This window comes from Grammomys surdaster, unplaced genomic scaffold (genome assembly GCF_004785775.1).
Source record: "Grammomys surdaster isolate TR1022 unplaced genomic scaffold, NIH_TR_1.0 126398, whole genome shotgun sequence".
NCBI lineage: Eukaryota > Metazoa > Chordata > Mammalia > Rodentia > Muridae > Grammomys > Grammomys surdaster.
Genome location: NW_021621192.1, coordinates 977303 through 999794, shown reverse-complemented (window position 1 = coordinate 999794; position 22492 = coordinate 977303). Strand labels below are relative to the sequence as shown.

The 22492-nt window shown below is 42.3% G+C and overlaps 1 protein-coding gene across 1 annotated transcript in view; it reads right to left on the bottom strand.

The window, feature by feature from the left end:
- Positions 1–22492, bottom strand: part of Crybg3 (crystallin beta-gamma domain containing 3) — a 107456-nt gene that overhangs the window by 75847 nt on the left and 9117 nt on the right. The window contains exon 2 of the mRNA XM_028760226.1: positions 9477–9543. Coding sequence (XP_028616059.1) covers positions 9477–9543 — 67 coding nt within the window. The remainder of the gene's footprint in view (positions 1–9476; positions 9544–22492) is intronic.

Below are 22492 nucleotides of genomic sequence, written 5' to 3'. Positions count from 1 at the left end.
CTTGGCACAGCTTCCTCACTTCACTTTCAGGTACAGCCACTACCTGCAAAAGCTTTCTGGAGCATTCATTATTTTCTACTCATCTCCAGTCATCCAGACCATGAGAAATGCAGTTTATTTTTTCCCACACTGGCAAATGAATCTTGATTTAAAATTAAGTAGGACTTCACCAGAATGTCTATTGAACCCTTCTTCCCAGTCCTTAGACCAAACATTCAATATCCATTCACAGTCAATAGAGGACCTTGCCTTCTATTTAAAACGAATTCCCTCATAGTTTGAACTTATTAGCTTCTCCTCTACCTGTAGGACAGCATCAGCTTCTAGCCTACTTCCTTCTCTGGCTCTGCATGCAAGAAAGAGAAAAAGACTATATTTCCCCACACAAATTCTTCTACTGGGCACCAACTCATCATCCTTGATACTTCCTTGGGGATCCCAGCTACTCATTTGCACCTCAATAAGCCTCTACCATACAAAAGTCTATGCCCAGACACATTCAGGTTCTCTTCCCTCCTCAGCACCAACTTCCTTAAGAAGGCATTACTAATCACTAATACTCTCTCTTCCTTTCCCTACCATAATCACTGACTAAGTCCTGCAAGCTGACTTCCTCTGTAGTAGTGCTCTGACCACTCTTCCTTAAAGACGCTGTCTCACTGGCTAACTTAATGGACTCTTTTCACTCTGTGTTGAGATTATATACATTTGAAGAAAGAGACAGAGACTCTGACTTCTGGTTTCTGAAAAGTCATTCTGCAGTTCTCCTTCCTCTCTCACTATTCTCTTCATACCCTTCCAGATCACTCCCTGTTTCTATCTCCTACAGAGCATTTCCCTCTAATTTCCAGCCTGGACGAACAGTGCTTTTATGCACTCCCAATGAGATCTACCTCGTTTTTCATGAATTTAATCAATCAGACGATCTTCAAATGTATACTGTGAATTCTAACTCTAGAGACATGAGCCTGCACATCAGACTATCCACCTGGTACCTTCTCACCATCTTTTGGATGCTTCATTGGAACCTGTAATGATTTGCATCTGCTTGGGGCCAGGGAGTGTGTTGTGGCCTTGTTTGAGTATGTGGGCCACTTTGGGTGGGAGCTTGAACTCTACTCCTAGCTGCCTGGAAGTCAGTATTCAGTTAACAGCCCTCAGGTGAAGATGTAGAACTCTCAGCTCCGCCTGCACCATGCCTGCCTGGATGCTACCATGCTCCTGCCTTGATGATAATGGACTGAACCTCTGAACCTGTAAGCCAGCCACAATTAAATGTTGTCCTTATAAGAGCTGCCTTGGTCATGGTGTCTGTTCACAGTAGAAAAACCCTAACTAAGACAGAGAACCTTAACAGCAACTTGACCATTCTGTACCTTCATCCTTCCATTTTCTCTGAACTACAAAACCCTCCTGTAGAGTTCAAGTTATATAAAACCTGTGTGCCTGCTCCCCTGTAACGGTGTGGTCTAGTCAACTTACTCGCTCTTTGTCTCTGTTGTTCCTCATTGCAGACAAAAATTATACAAATCTCGTAGATGTTAAATCTCAACATTAAGTATAAAGGATACTGAATATGAACACAGAAGGAAGCATTAAGGACAGAAAGCAGAGGCAGGTGAGTCTCTATGAGTTCAAGGCCAGCCAGTGCTAGAGGGAGACCTTATTTCAATCAATCAAGCAAGCAAGCAATCAATCAAGCAATCAATCCAACAATAATAAAATTTAAAAAGAAAAGGCTAGGATAAAAGAAAGGAAATTTAACTCTGAACACACCCTTTCTTCTTGAGGGGGATATATTTATATGGTGTTTATATTCATGTGTATATACGTTACATGAGCATGCTACAGACAGAGGAGAACATCAGATATCCTGCTCTATTTCCCTCAACCTTATTCTCAATTCAGACAAGTCTTCTCACTGCACCTGAAGATAGGCGGACAGCTAGCAAGCCCCAGTGATGTCCATCTCTGAGTCCCATAGTGCTGGGCTTACAGCTGTATACTTGACCATGATCAACTGTGAGGGCTGGAGATGCTTGCACAACTGAGCCATCTCCTAGTCCCTGAACATATTATTGCTTACCCTTAATACCAGTAGGGATGAAAAGAATATCCGAGAGTTGTATGTATAAACCCAAGTTCAGGAGTACGCATTAAGCTATGGCTGCATTCTGGCATAACCAATAAAATGAGAGAAATGAAGAAGAACAGGACATGGGAAAAACCGTTCCTTCCTATTATGGTACAGATTTCTCCAGTTTGAGAAGAGGCTAATGATCTAGAATTAATGTTCAATACCTGTGGGACAAAGGCACTCACATATACTCAGAGTCCACACATACTTCAGACTCAGTTTTCATTTTAATAAAATTTTTCGTAACAGTGTAGCAACCTCCTAGATCTACAACAGGTTGGGCCTGTTGCAAGTCAAACCAGATGCCTTACAACATACCCAGCATCCGGGAACTCAAGAGATCCTAAGGCCCCAGACCAGTGCAGCCAGGCCAATAGGCTTAGGCTTCTGCAATCCCTGTGTTCATCAGAAGAGCACCTGGCACTCTCTCTTCACAAAGCAGTGAGGAGTCGAGAACTCTGATTTCTTACAGCATACCTTCCTGAATGTATTCATTCTCAAAGTCGAGCAGACAAGTGCTTCTGACAGCCATTTCTATACCATTCAGGAAGAATACACCATCAGCCTTCATACACTTACATCCGTATGTTTAAGACAAACTTTTGATGGCAAGAAAGCAAACATTTTCCCAAGCATCTCTTGTGACCAGCATGGCACAGTGCTTGAGACAGCATCTCAGACAGCTCTAAAATCCCTCTATGAAACAAGGAACAGCCAGCCAAGGATCAGGAAGCCAAGGCTCGGAGTGGCTGAGAACATTTCCCAAGGTTACAAAACCACATTAGGGGAGATGTGGGACTTGAGCCCAGATGTTTGGTTCCAGAGACGATGTTCTTTCCATCCTCACACATGTCATTTCAGAACTGCTCCACGGAGGTGTTACAGTTGGCGGAGACAAGGAGGATGGCGAGGCTCCAGGGGGCTCACCCCACCACCAACAATGAGCTCTGCTCTCATCTGTTTACACAGGGAGCTGCAGGGATGGTTAGAATTGATGTGGAAATAATAATAAATGCCTGAATGTTTTGCTATTTTTATATTAAATTAATATGATATTGCTGCTATTGTCTGAGTATCTGGAAAAAGAAAAGTAAAGTTTTATTAAGGCAGCAGCATTTTATACAATTAGTGCATGGAGTGAGGCTCTCTTACTAAGGAGACATGTAATACACTTAAGTTTGAAGACCATTTCACCCAAGAAGGAAGGGCTCATACACAAGACATGAACATATGCCTAAATTGATATATTCACTGTATAGGCTCACCAAGATGGCTCAGCACTCACCATCAAATTCCAGTACCATCTCTAGAGGCCACACAGTGAAAAGAGAGAAGCAACTTCTGCAAGAAGTTATCCTCAAATTACCTACCACACATGCACAAGGGCACATGTATGCCTACACACACACACACACACACACACACACACACACACACACAGTGTCACATGCAGAGTAGATCCTCTTGTATTTCTAATGGGAGCTACTTTTAATGTTTACATCCAAGTCCGAATCAGAAAATTCTCCCCTTCCCAGCCCACACTCCAAATAAAACCACAGAAAAATGTATAGTATATTCCAGAACATATTGGGATTTTCAGGCAGATGGAATCTGAGATTTCAAAAGGTCATGCACAGAAAAAAGCCAGGGATGTTAATTATCGAGTCTGGGGCTCTCAGGGAATGAGGAATCAGGCAAAGACCTGAGAGTGAGGTTGTAGCAACGACAGCAAGACATCGTGTTGGACGACTGACAGTGAGGAAGGTGGGCATCCTCAGCATCTATGTGAAACACAGAAACCAGTGGTTCTCAACCTTCCTGATGCTGTGACCCTTTAATATAGTTCCTCATGTTGTAGTGACCTCTAGTCACAGAATTATGTCGTTGCTACTTCATAACTGTCATTTTGATGTTACGAATTATAATGTAAATATCTGACAGGCAGAATATCTGATATGAGACTCCCAAAGGGGTCATGACCCACAGGTTGAGAACAACTGATCTACAGGAAATGTTATGTAGCTCAAAAAGAATCAGTGACAGAAGGGAGAAGGAATAGCCTCAGGCAGAAGCTAAAGCCCAGTATCATAAAGCAAAGACAGGCCAAGAAGCTTTCGGAAAAAGAAAACCAGACTCGGAAGATGGTGTGTTTCAGTTGGCTGAGTACACCGAGAACAGGGAACAAGAGCTAATGAGTGTCAGTGGCAATGGGTCATGGGTGACCTTAAGTGTACTGCTTTCATGGAATGGCCTCCACTCCTTAAGGAGCCATGGGCACAGTACCAGGCTTCCCGTCTGAAACACGGGAATCAGACTAGAAAGCACTAAGAACTGGATGTGCGTATGGCAGACATTTTTGAGTAAAATGTCTAAGTCAAGTGAGAGACAAAGAGGAGAGGTGATCAGATCTGGAGAGCTGACTGCTGTCACTTTTGTATATATGTGGGCAGAGCTGAGGCACATGGGAAGAAGCCAACAAAGATAACGGCCAGAAAGAGACAAGAGAGGACACAGAGAATGCAAGACATGGGGCCACCAATGCCCTGGCACAGGAAATGGTGTGCAAACCTTCATGACCTCATCTTTAAAAGGGAGAAAGGGACAGCCTCTGAAATCAATAAGGGCCATACATAACATGTCTTCTGTCTCTATTAAATAAAAGTAGACATGAGCATAGTGACATATTAAGACCACGGGACAATGGTATGATGTGGACTAGATAACTGGTAAGTTTTCCCAGCAGAAATTTAAAAATCCAATTAACAGACATACACAGTCCAATAGAGACAAACACATGCAAGCATTAGAAATAGCTAACAATGTTAGAAAGGCAGGAGTAAATGTAAATGCCATTTTAAGAATTAGGAATTTAATGATATCCAAATGCAATACAAAATTGTAACTGCAACTGTTTAAAAGTAAAATAAATTTTTATATTTCCAGCATCTTAGGAAACATCACTGACGTCTTAATTTGGTATCTCAATGTCAAATACAAAATAAGATATATATGACGATGTCAACTATTCGTACGTTTGATATGTTTCAGCCTCTAGAGAGGAACTCCTTCATACTTCCCCCTTGATACTGAAGGCATAAAATTCTGGTTAATAAGATGGAAGGAGGAGAGAGATGCCACACTGCAGCTCTGTGGATATTTCAGAAAACTGATTAACAGAAACAAAACAAACAGCGTATTCCAGGCTGCTTGCTAAATAAAAAACCTCTGGCTGAAACTTCAGAAGACAGCAGTATACTAAATGCTATGGCTAATATTTTCCAACAGTTTGTATACTCAAGCATGGGACTGATGGTGGCTTTACCAATACATGTGGCAAAGAAGCCCTGGGTGTGTGAAGGCCTGAGTGAACTTGTGTTGTTGACACAGGCACAGATGTGTCAAAGACCGCACAGCCTCAGAGTCATGGGAACAGCAAAGGCCCTCTGGGGCCTGAGTAGGAACGTTGACAGTGTGTGTAGAAAATGAACATGCTACCAGGTACCTGCCCCTTGTTTCTGATTGGAACACTGCTCTTCTATAGAGACTGCTGTTGGGGGAGGTATACAAAACTGGGCACGGTCCGGCTTGCTCCTGGCTTGGCCACCATGTTCCCACTCTAAGTTCCCACACTAAATGCGGCACCAGCTGGCCAGTGGCACCATCCCACAAGACGTTGGCATGGCTGTTGCCTCCACAGATCAGCTCATGGCATCCAGCCCCCAAAACCCAAGGAATATCCGCCACCCTCATAGTGCTTGGCTCAACCCCAGACCTGGTAGAATGAAGACTCTTAAGGCTTAAAGATTAACCCAATAGATTTATATACCAACAAATACTCAATACACAAGATACCCACACAATTAGAATTGCTAACCCAATACCTAACCTGTATATGACTAACTGCTAGAGACAGGAGGGTAACATCTGCCATCTTGTCTCTCCTCCTCTCCTCCTCCTCCTCTTCTTCCTCCTCCTCTTCCTCCTCCTCCCCCCTCCTCCTCTTCCTCCTTCTTCCCCCCCCCCTCTCTCTCTAAGTTTTCTGCTCCACCTCCCGTTCTACTGCCCAATCTCCGGCTCTAGCCTTTATTTTACAAATTAAAGTGGGCAGAAGGTTCACAAGAAGTCACCTGTATACTGATTCACTCCTCTTCTGCAGCCCCTTCCTGGAAAGTGGAATTAGCATCAAAATACAAGACAAGGGCTATCCACAACAGACTGCTCCTACTGAGATAGCAAAAACCTGCCCCTTTTGTCCAGTTGTATACTATAAACCCTGCCTCCTTGTTCAGACTGTGTATAAGAACCCCATCTCCTTGATCAACTGTATGTAATAACCTTCCTCTATCCAACTGTACATGACAAGCACACTGATTTCCAGGTTGCTACAGAGTCTGTATCTGAAAGCCCAGTCCTCCTATTCCCAGATTTTCTGTATGTCCCTCTGTCCATCTTTTCTTCATTTCCGTGCTGCCCCCAGTCAGGTGTATCCCTGGAAGCATGCTAGAACACACATACTTGTTTTAATCCCATGTGAATAGGCTGAAGAAATCATACCAGTAGCTTCGAGGGGGTAGGGGGAGGGAGGAAGGGAAGCAGGAAGGAAGAGAGAGAGGAAGGGAGGGAGGGAGAGAGGAAGGGAGGGAGAAAGAAAGGGAGGGAAGGAGAGAGGGAGGGAAGAAAGGAAGGGAGGAGGGTGGGTAAGTAAATGAGAGGGAGAGAAAGATACACAGGCTAAAATGCCAAAATTTTCCTGCAAAGACAGTGCCCTGTGTCCTTTTGATCATGAAGTAATTGGGTGCCCCCATATTCATAGTCATGAATAATGTCATGACTAGAAGCGATTTATGCAGCTATCCAGACCCCAGAATGAAATCCTGAGCACTCAAACTTAAGCAAACATTAGCAATGGAAAGAAAACTGTCCAAGGAAGAGACCAAGATACGCTGGATGGAAAGGTTCCTGGCACGGAGGCCCGGCCACCATATTTGCTGCCGTATATACTTATGAAACCCCAAAAGCAGTGACTCTCCAGCCAACCTCTGGAGACAGAAGATGGACCAGACTCCTGGAAAGTAAAGTCTAGGCAACAGGCGGATGCAGGCTGAGTAAGGTAATAAGCAGAGAGCAAGAGAACAGAAGGGTTTGCTGAGGGTGCACAGTGGAGAAGCGGTGAGGAACTGAGAGACGCATGGACAGGAATCGGTAGCCAAAGCATCCTCAGAGTCTGAGATCTCAGGAGTAGCTGTGGAACACAGGGGCAAAGCTCCATACACGGCATTAGAAGAGAGACACTTGTGTAGATTCTCTCAGAGGCTGAGAGCAAGCCGCAGAGCCCCTGCTATGGCTATTCAGTAGACTGCCAAATGTCTTCTGCAGAAGAGAAGTAGGGAGAGAAGTTAGGGAAGCTGAGGGTGGAGCCAGGTGTGGTGATGCATACTGCAGTCCCAACAGGCAGAAGTCTGAGTAAGGACCAGAGCACGGACAGGCCCACCCTGTCTAGGAAAGACCAATCAATCCATCCGTCAGAATAAAAAATAAGCTACAGAGCATGATTCAGTAGCCAAATTCAAGCATGGGAAGAAAAGAAGGGAGATCCTGACCTTTTTCTCTCAACAAAGCAAATATTTTCACTTTCATTAAGAAAACAGGAAGAATACATGCCTTACCTTTCTTAGAATATAATTCACAAATTGTATATAATTCAACATGTTAAAAAGTACCCACAACATATCCAGTGGATAGGCACAGCCCCTGGTTGGGGGATGGGGCCACCCACTCATCTCCAAATTCTTAACCCAGAAGGGCTCCTGTCTAAAGGAAATACAGGGACAAGGTGTGGTGAAGAGACTGAAGGAAAGGCCATCCAGAGACTGCCCCACCTGAAGATCCATCCCATATACAGTCACCAAACCTAGACATTATTGTGGATGCTAAAAAGTGCTTGCTGACAGAAGTCTGATATAGCTGTCTCCTGAGAGGCTCTTCCAAAGCCTGACAAATACAGAGGAGGATGCGAGCAGCCAACCATTGGACTGAGCACAGGGTCCCCAAAGGAAGAATTATGGGAAGGACTGAAGAAGCTGAAGGGGTTTGCAACCCCATAGGAAGAACAACAATATCAACTAATTGGACCCCCCAGAGCTTCCAGGGATTAAATCACCAACCAAGGAGTACACATAGAGGGACTCATAGCTCCAGCCACATATGTAGCAGAGAATTGCCTTATCCGGCATCAATGGGAAAGAAGGCCTTTGGTCCTGTGGTGGCTCAATGCCCCAGCATAGGGGGATACTAGGGCAGTGAGGTAGGAGTAAGTGAGAGGGTGGGAGAGCACCCTCATAGAGGCGGGGGAAGTGGAGATGGGATAGGGTGCTTGCAGAGGAGAAACCAGGAAGGGAGACAACATTTGAAATGTAAACAAATAAAATAACCAAAATAAATAAATAAATAAATAAATAAATATTTTTAAAAAGCAGCTCACAATCACCTCTAACTCCAGGTTATACAAGCACCACACACACACACACACACACACACACACACACACAGAGAGAGAGAGAGAGAGAGAGAGAGAGAGAGAGAGAGAGAGAGAGAGAGAGATCAAAAAAAAAAAATCAGATAACTTTCTATTCTTCTAATGGCAAGGTTAATTTAACCTGGAATACCCGAACAGAACAAACTGACTGACCGTCACAAATCACATCTAAGGAAAGCAAGCAACTAATACCCAGTGCCATAACTGTGGTGATATACCTGGCCAGACAACCCAGAATTCCATTTTTCCTAGAAAACCACTTAGGAAAGCTGCAAAGGTCTCTAATTTTCAAGGAGTTCGGCCTCTGGCCGCAACTGTGCAGGTCAGTAGTAGCTTAGACATGGCTGACGCGTGTCCTGCAGTGCCCAGCAGGCTTATACATGGGCTACCACACAACAATGGCATCTAGCGGTGACATATTAATTTGTACCTCCCCAAAGCACCATTAGGTTTCCATACCACTCCATAAAATGCAACTTAATCTTTTAAAATCTGTTGGAAGAGACTATGAAATTCATATGCTCTCATTTAGATATCACCAAACTAAGGCAAAAACATCTCAATGCCTCAAATGAAGTTCACACTATGGCCAGTGCAACCTTCTCAAGGTTCTCCCGCCTCACGGAGTGCGTATGGGGCGAGGTTGGAGATCCTAACAATGTGAGATGAACATGCTCTTCAACATACAGAAAAACAAAAACTTAAAGGAAAGAATATACACAATTTTAAACTCTTTTCTGGGTGTCATGCCATATAATTATGATTAATTAATAATATTAAAAATGATGTTAGTTTAAACTGTACCTTTACTGCTTCTGATGAAAGCGTGCTTTCCTTTCTCTGACTTGTACTCGCGAGCTCATTTTCAATACTGAAAAATAAAAAACCACAGTGTCAGCTGAAATTAAAGGGAAATTATTTAACATGTACATTCTCTATATAAGACAAGAATCGAAATCTGCAACGATGGGAGAGTCCTAGGAATAGGCTGATCTAAATGGGGAAAGTCCATCCAATTCTGCTCACGCAGGCTTCGGAATCTTCTGTGACCTCATTGTGCTACATGTAGCCTTATATGGATGATCATATTACAGCAATGTTAGAGTCACACAAAGGAGTGCTGGTACACCGATAACCTCACCTCAGAAGTGCTAGCTAGTGCTCTCTCCTTATTGATACCGAGGTTCTCCACAGCCTGACATTAGTTTAGTGCCTATGCTGAGTGATACTTCATTATATAAGCATAGAGTTTCAAACAGTGAATTCTGTGAATGCTCAAAAATAGATGCAGGTTTATCTGGGCACCTAAGTGATTCAAATTTTAGGGCAGTCACTTTTAATAGTGGAACTTCACGGAAGTGCCAAGAAATGACCCCCAAAACTAGATTAGACTGTTGCTAACAGGTAGGCACGCATGTTAAATATAAATGTGGCTGTTCCTAGACATTATTATGTTTGCACATTTCCTTAACCCTTGACAAACTGAATACCCCCAATGAAGATCATTGTGGTGGTTTAAAGAGGCATGGCCCCCATGTGTGTGAATACTCGGCCCACAGAGAGTGATACTATTAGTATGTTTGGCCTTTCAGGTGCAGGTATGGTCTTGTTGGAAGAAGTGTGTCACTGTGGGGACAGGCTCTGAGTTCTCATATGCTCAGGCTATGCCCAGTGAGGTGGACAATCTCCTCCCTTTTGCTTGGAGATCGAGATGTAGAACTCTCAGCTCCCTCTCCAGTATAATGTCTGCATGGATGCTGTCATGCTTCCCACCCTGATGATAATGGACTAAACCTCTGAACCTGTAAGCTACCCCCAGTTAAATAATTTCCTTTATAAGAGTTGCCATGGTCATGGTGTCTCTTCACAGCAATGAAACTCTAAGACAATCATTATGACGGTCTACCATGTTCCAAGGATTGTGCTTGGCTGTTAGCACTTCAAGACAAGGAAGTCAGGATCCTCACAAAGTCTGTCTATTTGGGGAACCTGGGCAGAGTCTTTAATAACGCAATCTGTTAAATATTCCAGCTGTTGAATGAACAAAGTATTTTGGAGCACACAACAAACAATAGCTTCTGCATGCTTCATAAAGTACTGTCTGGGGAGGTTGGAAAGTAAGGAGTCCAAGAATGCAGTACTTTGGGAGACAAATGTTTTTCTTGGTTTTAGCTTAACACTAGTGCACACAACTTGGGACAGGCAGAGGTAATCCTGTAACAGACGAGAATAGAGGTTAATGAATTCCACTCTGTGTAAGAACTGGCTCAACCCGTTTCATCATGCAATCTTTCTTTGTCCTGACTGTAGTGTGAAGGCTTTAGAGTCCTGAGACAGGAGGCAGGTATATCCATGGTGACCACAGACCTATGATCAGTGCATGGTCCAGCAACTGGAAAGAGGAAGCACCAGTAACTCGGATCAGATAAAGACTAATCCCAGAGCAGATGGGATGGGAGGAAGTGACTTAGGTATGCTCCATAGACTTTTCTATACATAAAACCAAGTGCTATTCTGGAGAATACCCGAGGAATCAACAGTGATAGTCATAAGAAAAGAGTATGACAAAACACATCAACACCCGGACAATATACTAGATCCAAGATTCTATGCAGAAATAAAGCTCTGCTCCTAAATGCTTCAAATGTCAGAAGAAAAAGTAAGCATGTAAAAAAAAAATGATAAATATATCAGCGATGGGTTAAACAATTGAAAAATTCTATGGGAAGAAAAACAAAATATATTGACGCCTCTCCACCATGCCCATCTAAGTAACCCTAATTAATCTGCATGTTCTTCCAGTGAGACATGCATGCAGAAGTGGTAGTTAGGAAGAGGAAGGAGATCCGTAGATGTAGGAGAAGGGATAAGAGAGGGTAATGGGGGCAGTGAGTATAATCAAAGATCGATATACGCATAACTGTCAAAAATGAGAAAGAATATTGAATGCAGGACTGTAACATACATACACACATTTCATAGAATAACAATTCGTAAGTCGTTGAAGTTTTAAAGGAGAGTGGATTTTTTTCCTTAGTGTTTTGTTATTGTTGTTTAGTAACCTTACCTGTTCCTATAAGGTTGCTTTTATCTTAGAGTTTTCTTTATATTTGTTTTATTTAATTATACTAGTTTATTTAAGCTCTAACCAAAGAAAATAAACTGGCAAAAATCCATGTAGAAACTGGCACTCTGTAAAGATCAGCTGAGGATAATACTGACTGCGCTGAGTGTACAAATGAATCCTGGGACTCTATCCTCAACAGCCTGCCTAGAGACTAAACAGAAAGTGACTGCTTAATTTAATACTGCACTGGCCAGTTACACAAACTTCATTTCAAACAGGCAGCTCTAACTGGGATGGGCTGCATGTGGCCAGGGTTAGCTATGAAGGCAGTCCAACACAAAATTTAAAACATACTTAAAATGTTACAAAGGTTTCTTTTCTTTTTTCGCTTAAAACTTTGTAATTCAGACATGCAGTTCTTAAGCATACTCAGGAATCACAAAGCCATGTTAGAATTTATCAACAGGTCAGACACACCTGAGTTTTGAGAGTCCTTCCTATAAAATATATTTCCTTGGTAAAACTGTAAATAAAACTAGTAAAAGTTCTTCTAGTCCAAAAGCTCTCCGGAAAATGTAGCTTTGTCCTTCTGCAACTAAGGTAGAAAGTCTGCAAGGAGCCATAATTATCTGCAAGTGCACACAGATTGGAGCATATATACATACATACATACATACATACATACATACTACATACATACATACATACTACATACATACATACTACATACTTACATACATACATACTACATACATACATACACACAACACTCACACACACATGCTAAACACATGGAAATAGTTACTCAATACATACTACACACACATACATGCATACACACACACATTAGTCACAGGCAAATGGTTACATAATACACACCACACACTTGAAAAACCCAACAGTATTCAGCAGAAAGTATGATATTAGCAATGAAATAAAAGGTCAAGCCACAACTCAATGCTTCCTCTAATCTGTAGAACTTATTTCCTATATTTAGCCCTATGGTTCTGATCTCTAAGGCAAACTTTAAAAATGTATTGTGTTGCATTTTAGCTGAGTGCCATAACACATTTTAACATCGTGTTTAGGCTGAAGAGAGTGAGGCTTGGCAGGAACTCCACTGTAGAGACACCACAGAGGCAGGAGGGCTAGATCTCAGAGCACAGCTGGCCTACCTAACCAGTCTGCTCTTAAAAATAAGTTCACATTGTGATAGCAATAATCATCATTGCTCAATTAAAGGTTTCAACCCTTCTTTTCCAAATAATTATAAACGTGTCTTAATTGATTTCTTATTCTGTAGGAATCCTCAGCTTCAATTAGCTTTCCACAAGAAGGTCAAAGTGATTGTTAATGTCATCGTAACATTCTTCTGTTTAAAAAAATCCAGCAAATATTTATTGATTAGTGAATAAGATGAAGGGTGTCACACACAGAGACACAGACAGACAGGTGACACACACACACACACACACACATACACACACAAATTCTATACCTGGTTGAGATACACCTGCCACATAGAATCATTTGTCTGTCACTGCTAGGACAAGCCAAATTCTACTCATCTGTTTGCAACACTTCTTCCTGAACCAATGTTTATTCATTTACAGTTGTGCTTCACCTGTGTGTTCTTTCTTCTCACTGGACTGAGAAATACCTGAGGTTTATTGTAACCACTTTCTGTCCCTTTGCTCAACTCATACTTGAACTTTATAATTCAGTAAATGGATCCTTTCTGTCTATCACACATCTGAGGATGGTGTGAAGGCCTCTGAAAGTGCTTAAATATGTGTTCAGGGTTAAGAACCTGTAACAGGTTAGCAATTGTGTCTGCATATCCCACAAGAAACAGGACCCATTGAGAACATCTTGCCTGATCTCTGTCATCTTGCTGTAACGATGAGAGAGAGAGAGACTCCCGTTAAGGGAAAGATGATTCTGCAGGATCAAAATTTTCAATGTTTTTCCCCATAACTAATTATGAATGTTGTTACATAATCCTGTGAAATGAAATCTCAGAAAGCAGAAGTACTCAATGAAATAAAAAAAAACTTTAATTGAATATTTTTTCATACTTTGTTTTGGACAGTATTTAAAACATGTTTCCCAACTTGGACACTGAATCATTATGGGCCAAGAACAGCATAAAAAAAAAAATGTGTACACATAACGTAATCCCTTAACAGAGCATAGAGAATTTGGGGCAAAAAAAAAATACTAATTGCAGGAAGTCATTGTAAATAGCCTGTAATTTTCATTTTAAAAAGGAGCTCTGTATTTTCTCTTAACTGTCTGTATCTACACAACTAGGAAGTTTATTTATCCAGAATACACACAGCACACAAGGATAACTGAAGTGGAAACTTAAGGGTTCTTTGGAAAATCGGTTGGATAGTGTTTTGCTGGGGCACACATGTGAAGAAACATTTAGCTGAAGTGGACACAGGTGCTAAAGCAAGCATGTGAAAGGACGATGAAGGATTCTTTGCTAGCAACATGTATGTATTGGCCTGCCTTATACTGCACAGATGAGCTGCATTTGTCAGGACTCCATATAGAGAAACACACCAAAAACCTCTGGTGGTGTCCTGCAGTTTCTTGCAGCTTCCTCAGACTCTGGCTGATTGGCAGAGTAATGACAGCTGAGACAGACACACGTGCTAAGGCAAGATCTGTGCTGAGTCAAGGCATGAGCTTGGGCAAGACACATGCTGAGGCAAGACCCATGGAGGACACATGATGTTTGGAGGGTATAAATAGGACTTGCTTGCAGAGCTAGCTGTGTAATGCTTGTGGGTTTCACATCTTTGTTAATCTTCATTTCCTGAGACAGAAAGGAACAGGCAAGAACTTCTCCTGGTGTCCTTCTTGGTCCCTCCTGCTGACTCGTGCCCAGGCTGAGGCCTGGCTGTCTCTGCTAGGTAATGCCACCACTACTGATTCATATTGGCTATCCTGACTCTACAAAACTGGACGGTTGGTATATCCATGAAGTGTTTGCTAACCTGTGAACTGAACTGCCAATTGCCATACAACATAGATGGGAGTTGCTCCCAAGAATCTTTCTAAATAGGACCACTTCCATATCCTTTCTTTTCCACTACCTCTGTTGAGTGGTGAGCTAAAAGGGAGGTTAAAGCATTTAAGAATCATCATTAAAAATAAGGTTTAAAAAAAATCAAAGTGACAGATAACTAATGCTAGAAACCCAAAGATTAAGCAAGCAGCCTAACCTGAGCTGGTCAAAATCTGATGCACTGTTTTTCAAGTTCAAGGAAGTTTCCTCTTTTAAAGGAGACTCAAACTCCGCATGGTGGCACACCTTTAGTGCCAGCACCCAGAAGTCAGAGTCACGGAGTACATGCCTATGAGGTGTTACGTCATGAAATTCCTGAACTGCCAGGGCTTCATAGTGAAACTCTTGTCTCAAAAATACCAAAAAGAAGGAAGATAAAAGAGGAGAAAGAGGAAGAGGAGATGAAAGAGGAAGAAGAGGAAAAAAGGAAGGAAGGAAGGGAGGGAGGGAGTGAGGGAGAGAGGGAAGTGGGGGAGGAAGGGAAGGGAGGAAGGGAAGGAAAGGGGAAGGGGAAAGGAAAGAGCCAGCTATAGGGCACATCCCACAAGAAACAGAAACAAACAGGGCCTTTTCCTTCCTTTAACTTCAGAAGCAAAGTTGACAACATTCTTCCTCTCCCAGAAAGAAGATCAACTTCTTTCCATTAAGACCTCATTTCTCTTGAATATCTGCCTTACTACAGAGGCAAGATTAAAGATATCCACACTAAACATCCTATTAGAAACAAGCCAAGCTGTTTGAAGGGTTAAACAGAGCTTTAATCCTAAATATTTGCTACTTTCCATCCCCCCTAAAACTCTGTCCAGTAAAAGGATGCTTTGTCATCTTTACAGTGTGGACTACAAAGAAATGGGGGGGAGGGGAAAGGAAGAAGGGAGGGAAGGAGGGAGAGAGAGAAACAAAGAGACAGAGAGAAACAACACAGTAGTTAAAACATACTGGTGTTCTATGAAGTAAAAAGAAAACAAACTGGATGAGACAGAAATGAATAGTACTTTCATATTAAAAAACATAAGAGAAAGTGGCACATATTCAAATCCAGATTAATTCCAATGGAACTAATCCAGATTAGTTCCATTCCTATAGTTTGCTCACAATTTATAGTCCTTGGGATCGAAGAATATTTCAACAGTAATATTTTTAGAAAGCCTCAGTTAGCTCACGGTATGGAGAAAGAGGCAAGAATTACAATTATAGACAAAAACAATACTTGTCATGTCTAAGTAGCCTTGTCTCACTTAACTGAAAGAGCACACACACGAAGGCCAATGTAACGGACAAGTGCCTCATCTCTAAGTACAGACCCTGTCTGAAAGCCAGAACTCCAACACATGCCTTTTAAGCATTTACTTGCTTTGTGCTAGACATAAAACAAACTCCTGGGCAATGAAAAACAAAAGTGCACATTAGCAACTGAAAATTCAAATAATTTCCATGAGCTTCTGTCCTACCATCTAAAATAACTTATCTTCTTGCTTCTCACTGAGTTCTCACTAGGTAAGAGAGCCCTTGTCAGATAGGAAACGTGAAGCTGGGCCCAATAACTGACCAACCCGCCGTACAGAGAACAACCCACCTGCAGGTTCAGGCACCCTCCCTGGTGCAAGGTGTTTAGGAGTAAAGGAAGGAGAGGGGAAAAAACAAACAAACAAACAAATAAAAACAAAACAACGACAAAAACAAAAACCTTTGTCTTCCTCAAGCATTTTGCACATTTAACAGAGTCTCACAGCAGGCTGGGTTTTTAAAACAAACATCTGATTGTCAAGAATGCCAACTAAAGTAGGCAGAGGAATCTACACTATACTAGTCACTGACATTCCCAGGTGTTCAGCTGAGGTCACCCTCTGACAACACATTCTTGAACAATGAACTGAGCTCCTATCAGAATTCAGCAGACACCAATGCCTGCTGGTAATACAGGGAAGACAGAAACCTGGTCAGAGAAGACAACTACTTAATACTATTCAGATGACGTCAGTGCTGATACATAGAGATTAAATACTAATTAGAAAACCCACAGAGAGTACTAATTCCAAACACTGCACTTCAGGCTCAGGAAATAGCTGTTGCCGTATGAGAATATCCGGAGGATAGAGTGGGAGCCACAAGTGAGAAACCTCCTCACTGTAGCCTACAGTATAGAATACAGCACAGGGCGCAAGGCACAAGGGCACTGCCAGCTATGCATTCACGTGATCAAAGAGCTGCTTCCCGGATGGAGGGAGGACAGGCTTGACAAAGCAACCTTTCACTGAACAAAGTTCCTTGGTGGGGGTGGGCAGGGAAGCAAATATTTATGCTTAAATCTTCCAAACATCTTGGCTTCTTTCAAAAAATAAACCTGCCAGTGGGGTGTGGTCAGCGGGGAGGGAAAGAGGGAAAGTCCCCCTTGGAAAGTAAAGCCTTCCACTCCCCCACCTCCTGCGACACGTGTCCTCCCATGGCATCTTCTCGCACATCATGCTCCTGGTTTGCCAGAAACATTTAGAATCTAGAAATACACAGTACAGTTTCCTTATGTGTCTTCTGGAGGGCTCACTCATGTCTTTGCAGATGCTGAAGTGGACGATGTTTTGTCATTTCTAGAGAGAGAGGCAGCCTTTGATAGGATGGCCATTCCGAGCACTGCTAAACATGAGGTCACTTGACCTCAATTGCTAAAGTCCTTCCATTTAAGCATCACCTGCCAACTGGCTGTCCTTGGGGAAGTTGGCCACACCTAGCCTTTTCTGATAAGAACCGATACTCTCTCTTCCATTCCTCTGAGCCCCTTGATGTCTGACATCTTGCCCTCTCTCTGTATGTTCAATTCCACGGCACAGGGGACACTGTCTTGAGGGTCTGCAGTAACAGGACTGGTGATGTGGCAGGAAAGGAAAGGGAACCAGGCAACATGGCACTGTCTTCCCCTTCCTCCCCAGGGTCAGCTGGACCTAGACCCTGGTCCACTGAGCCACATCTCTCCTGCAACCTCATTCAACCTGTCCCTCCTGCCATGCCCCTCCCTCCTCACCACAGAGCCAACCCAACCAAACTCCTGTGATGACACTCAACATAGCCCATATCTGGCCTTTCTTTATATTGTGACCAAATCATACTCCAGTCCTCCTAGGACTAGAAGAAAAGGTGATATGTAACAAAGCCTCTTTCACAGATCCGCTGCCTAGCTGTGGTCATCGGCAGTAAACTTCGGCACAACATTAAAGGTGTCCCTGGGGACCTTTCGACAGTTGATGGGCTATTGGGGGAGGCAGAATCATTGTCTTCACTGGTACAGACATTGCTGACTTGCTCATGCTTTATTGGATGGCTTCACAACCCTGCCCATCCTGGTGGCTCACCTTAGCTTGGAAGGAGGGGTGGGGATGGGGGGACAAACCAAAAACAAAACAAAAGGACCTGAGAGTTGGGTGAGGACTTGCTAGGAAGAGGGGGAGGCTTGGTTGGAGTGGAAGGGGATTTCGGAAAAATAACGGGTGACAAAGGTGTATGAAATTAACAATAAATCAAAAAATTTAGATGAAACGTCTCAAAATATTTTCTCAAAACAGGCATATGCCTCTTTCAATGGCAGCACCTTAAGGAAAAAAGGCTTTTTGGCAAAACCGTCTTTCTGGATAGAATTTTACTAATAAGTAAATGGCAGCAGGGCAGACTAGCTTATATGACATGGCTCCCAGGCCTGTAAGCCTGGGACACTGTGCGCCTGTAACTACAGGCTCAGTGATAAATGAAAACAGACTAATTTAGAGTCTTCTGTGGGAAAGGAAGAAAAAGAGCATGTCCAGGAAGCCAACCACAAATCAAAACAAATGCCAGTGCATTACAACAATGAGAGGTGCCCGCTGCACCTTATCTTATTCCTCGGGGCCAAATCCAGGCCTGCTTTCCATTCCCTCAGCTTCCACTGTCTTAGCCATCACTGTCCTTAAATATACTATGAACATTACTCTCACATCCTCCTAAGAGGCTGCCTATGTCACGGAGGCCACGCACATGAGAGCTAAGGTTGTTTTCTTTCCTAGAAATACGTCTTCCTACTGCAAACCCTAAGCTCCTCTTTGTTCAATGATCTACTGAGGTCTATTCTGAGTGAAACTGACTTTTATGCACTAGCTTGAAGCCCCATCCAGCAGGCCCTACTCTGCCTCTATGAAGAGAAAAGATTTCCACATCAATGATTCAGAGACAACCACCTGGCAAACTGTCCATTTGTAAATCCTGACTGCCAGCGTACAGTGGTACTTGTGCTTTTTAAGTGACCATTAAGAGGACATAAAACAGGTGGTTATGGCACTATTTCTGGGCTCCAAATTAAAAGGTAACCAGAGGCTGCAATTTTAAGGCAATCAAACAGCATGTATTTCTGCTCAAACATCTGGCATCCCAGTGATTTCAGGAATCTTGGGAGAAAACCAAGGGAAGGAGGGAATGTACTGGGTATGATTAGATCTGGCTGCTTTGCAACCTTGGAGTATCTGGTGCTGCTCTACTTCATATGCTGGCCTTCTCCTATGATTCATATCTATAACGCTTTACTTCTGGTCTCCATCTCAGTCCTCCAACACAAGACCATAATTACAGCTGACAGCTGGTCTGTGGAGTAAGACTCTCAGCAGCTTGAGTTGCACCTGAGCTGCCTACCACTCACTGGTCTTGCGTGACTGCTCCTTCTTCTCCAGAGTCATTGGTCCACCTCATGCCCTTCAGATGCCCTTGTGACTCTGAATATTTGTGACCCACTTCATAAGAAGTGAAGTAACAGGGGGAACTTTCTGCTCTGGTATGAACTCAAGCTGGTATTCCAGTTGTTGTCGAAAATGGGGCATTGTGGGTGGAGGACTTGTCTGAGTGTGAGGCTGTGGGTTAGATCACCAGTATCACAAAAAGTAAAGCACTGAATACCATGGGGGCACTCATCCAGGTACCATTCAAAATAGTCCTGAAGGAGACAGAAGACCCAAGGATAAGCCAACTGTGTCTCTACAGAGCCAGGCCCTGGTGGACATCCCCGCCCCCTTAAATCCTTCCTTTTCTTTAAATTCCAAGATGAATATAAACATGCAACATAAATACATAAGCACAGGGCTATGAAAAATATTCAAAAGTTAAATTGTGTTTCAACTTCTTGCTAGGGCCTCCCCACTCCTAATTCATCTGGCTACTGGCCCCTCCCCATGTCATGGACACTTTTCCTTCCATTCTGTTGAGTCCTCATCACCCAGCACACAGTACTGTATATTCTCGGGACCTTCAGATGGTGTTCTCTTGCTCTGCAGAGTTCTTGTTTGGACATGTCCATGCATCACCCCCGGATACAGTCCAGCTCTCTGTTCAAATGCTACCCAGTAGAAGCCTTTGACAACCACACTTCCTTACTCCAGACTGACCCCTTCCATTCCACCTTACTCCTTCATCGGGCTCTATTTTCACTGTAAAGCACACTGTATATCAATTTATAGCATTTATTTCCTTCTCTCATCCAGTAGAGTACAAACCCTTCCTTAATAAAGATATTTGGATATTTAAACCAGACTTTGATAAACGATGGCCACAACTAAGGTTTTTATATAAGGGTTACGTGGTAATGTTCTATAGCTTGTTTAAACATATGTAATTGTAGAAAAATGTTAAAGCACTATTGTTAAAGGGATATATTTAAATTTCAATCCCAATGAGAACTTTTTACTTGTAAAAATATCTTCATATGCAGATATTCACACAGCAAACGACCTCAAAGGACAGGACATGTCTCTGAGAGGCTAGACTTCTGAATGTGTCTTTATTTCATATTTTCATAGGATTCAATGCCTGTTTTACAAAAGCATAAATTGCTATTAAAAAGCTTTTAAATGACCTAGTACTGGAATAGAAAAAAATTGGTGAGAATGCAATTAGAACAAATAACTAGGCACTTAAACTACAATTATTACACAGTAATAAATCTTTGTTATGTAATATGTGCTATAGTATTAAAGAAGATCCTTAGATCTACTTCAAGGAGCCAAAATTGCTACAGCTTACAGCTTCCATCCTCACTAAGGAACAAGAGGCCACTTCCAGCTGGGGCATGTCCCCTGGTGCTTCACTAGAAAGCAGCAGGCAGCAAGTCTACACCTTACCTAACCAGTTGCCAGTATTGAGATGTAAACTGGGAAGGATCCCATTGTAGAGGAAAGGCTGGCAATTACAAGAGAGAATACTCTGACCACGGACATTTCTGACATGTGGCTTCTAGAAATCACATGACACTAGTATGTGTAAGGACACAGAAATACCATTTCAGGTCGTTTGAATTACATGTCAAAACCAAAAAAAACAAAAAACAAAAAAAACAAAAACCAACAACAACAACAACAGAAACAGATTAAATACAAGGTAAGATTATACCAATGATACCAGAATATTTTGAGAGCTACCAGGAATACTAGCCTCCACCACGGGTCTTTTCATTCCAACAGTTTCAAAGAACTCGGTACTGAACACCTAATGTCTGTCTTTACTTTTTTTTTATTTTAAAGATTTATTTATTTATTTATTTATTTATGTATATATGAGTACACTGTCTTCAGATACACTAGAAGAGGGCATTAGATCCAATTACAGATGGTTGTGAGCCACCATGTGGTTGCTGGGAATTGAACTCATGAGATTCGGAAGAGCAGCCAGTGCTCTTAATCACTGAGCCATCTGTCTATAAGCAGAGACCTTGACTGTGCAGTCTTCCAACAATCTTGTCCAATGGCCAGGAGAAAGAGGGGGCATCATGGAGTTTACTGCATACCCTATAAAAAGCTTGGAAGCGGTGATACTCACAGAGAGTTTTCTGGAAAGTGTTGAGCAAACACATTTAATTCTGTTCTTTGGAAAAACACTAAAGTAACAGAAGTGAATAAAAGGAAATCAGTTGCTAGAAAAAAATAAGCAAGAGGTGGCACACTCGAGAGTTTTGAAGACGACGAGCCAGATAGAAATTATTTAGAGCAGATAGATAAAGCGTAAGTGGCTCCAAACGCAGTTGTCATTTTGGCTTAGCCTAAGGATTCCAGAAAAGTTCCAGTGACTCGGAGGGCGAAAGTAGGGGAAGAAACACAAGGCTAAAAAATGTCAATTCACATCCCAACTAGCGTCCAGAAATTACAAACATTTGGTAGGAAATTAGGGGAAAGTCTATAAGGTCTGGAATCTAAGCGCAGAACAAAGAACCATAGAAAAGGAAGTTTTACCCTTCAAACCAGATAGCTAATACAAAGATCTCTAGAGTACAGAACATAGCAAATGCCCACCAAATAGAAAAGAGTCTATGTAAAATCTATTATTCAACTTGTACTGGATTAAAAGGAGATTCAATTTTCTCAAAATTTACAAAAGAAAAGAAATTAGTCACATATAAAAAAAAAGGTGAGGGGCAAGTCATATTGCTGGAATTCTCAACAGCAACGGAATTAAAGAGAAATAACTGGAGGAATAACTTCAGGATGCATAGGAAAAAATATTCAGAAATGTAAAAACTAAAAAAAAAAAAAAAAGTCTATCTCACATCTACTATTCCATTCCTTGTTGGAAATAATCCAGCAGAACTAGGAACTTAACCAAGAAAAGCATGAGATCAAAAAATGGAGGAAAGTGTGCAGATTTGAATCTGGGAGAGGGGAGAGAGCAGTGGGGGCA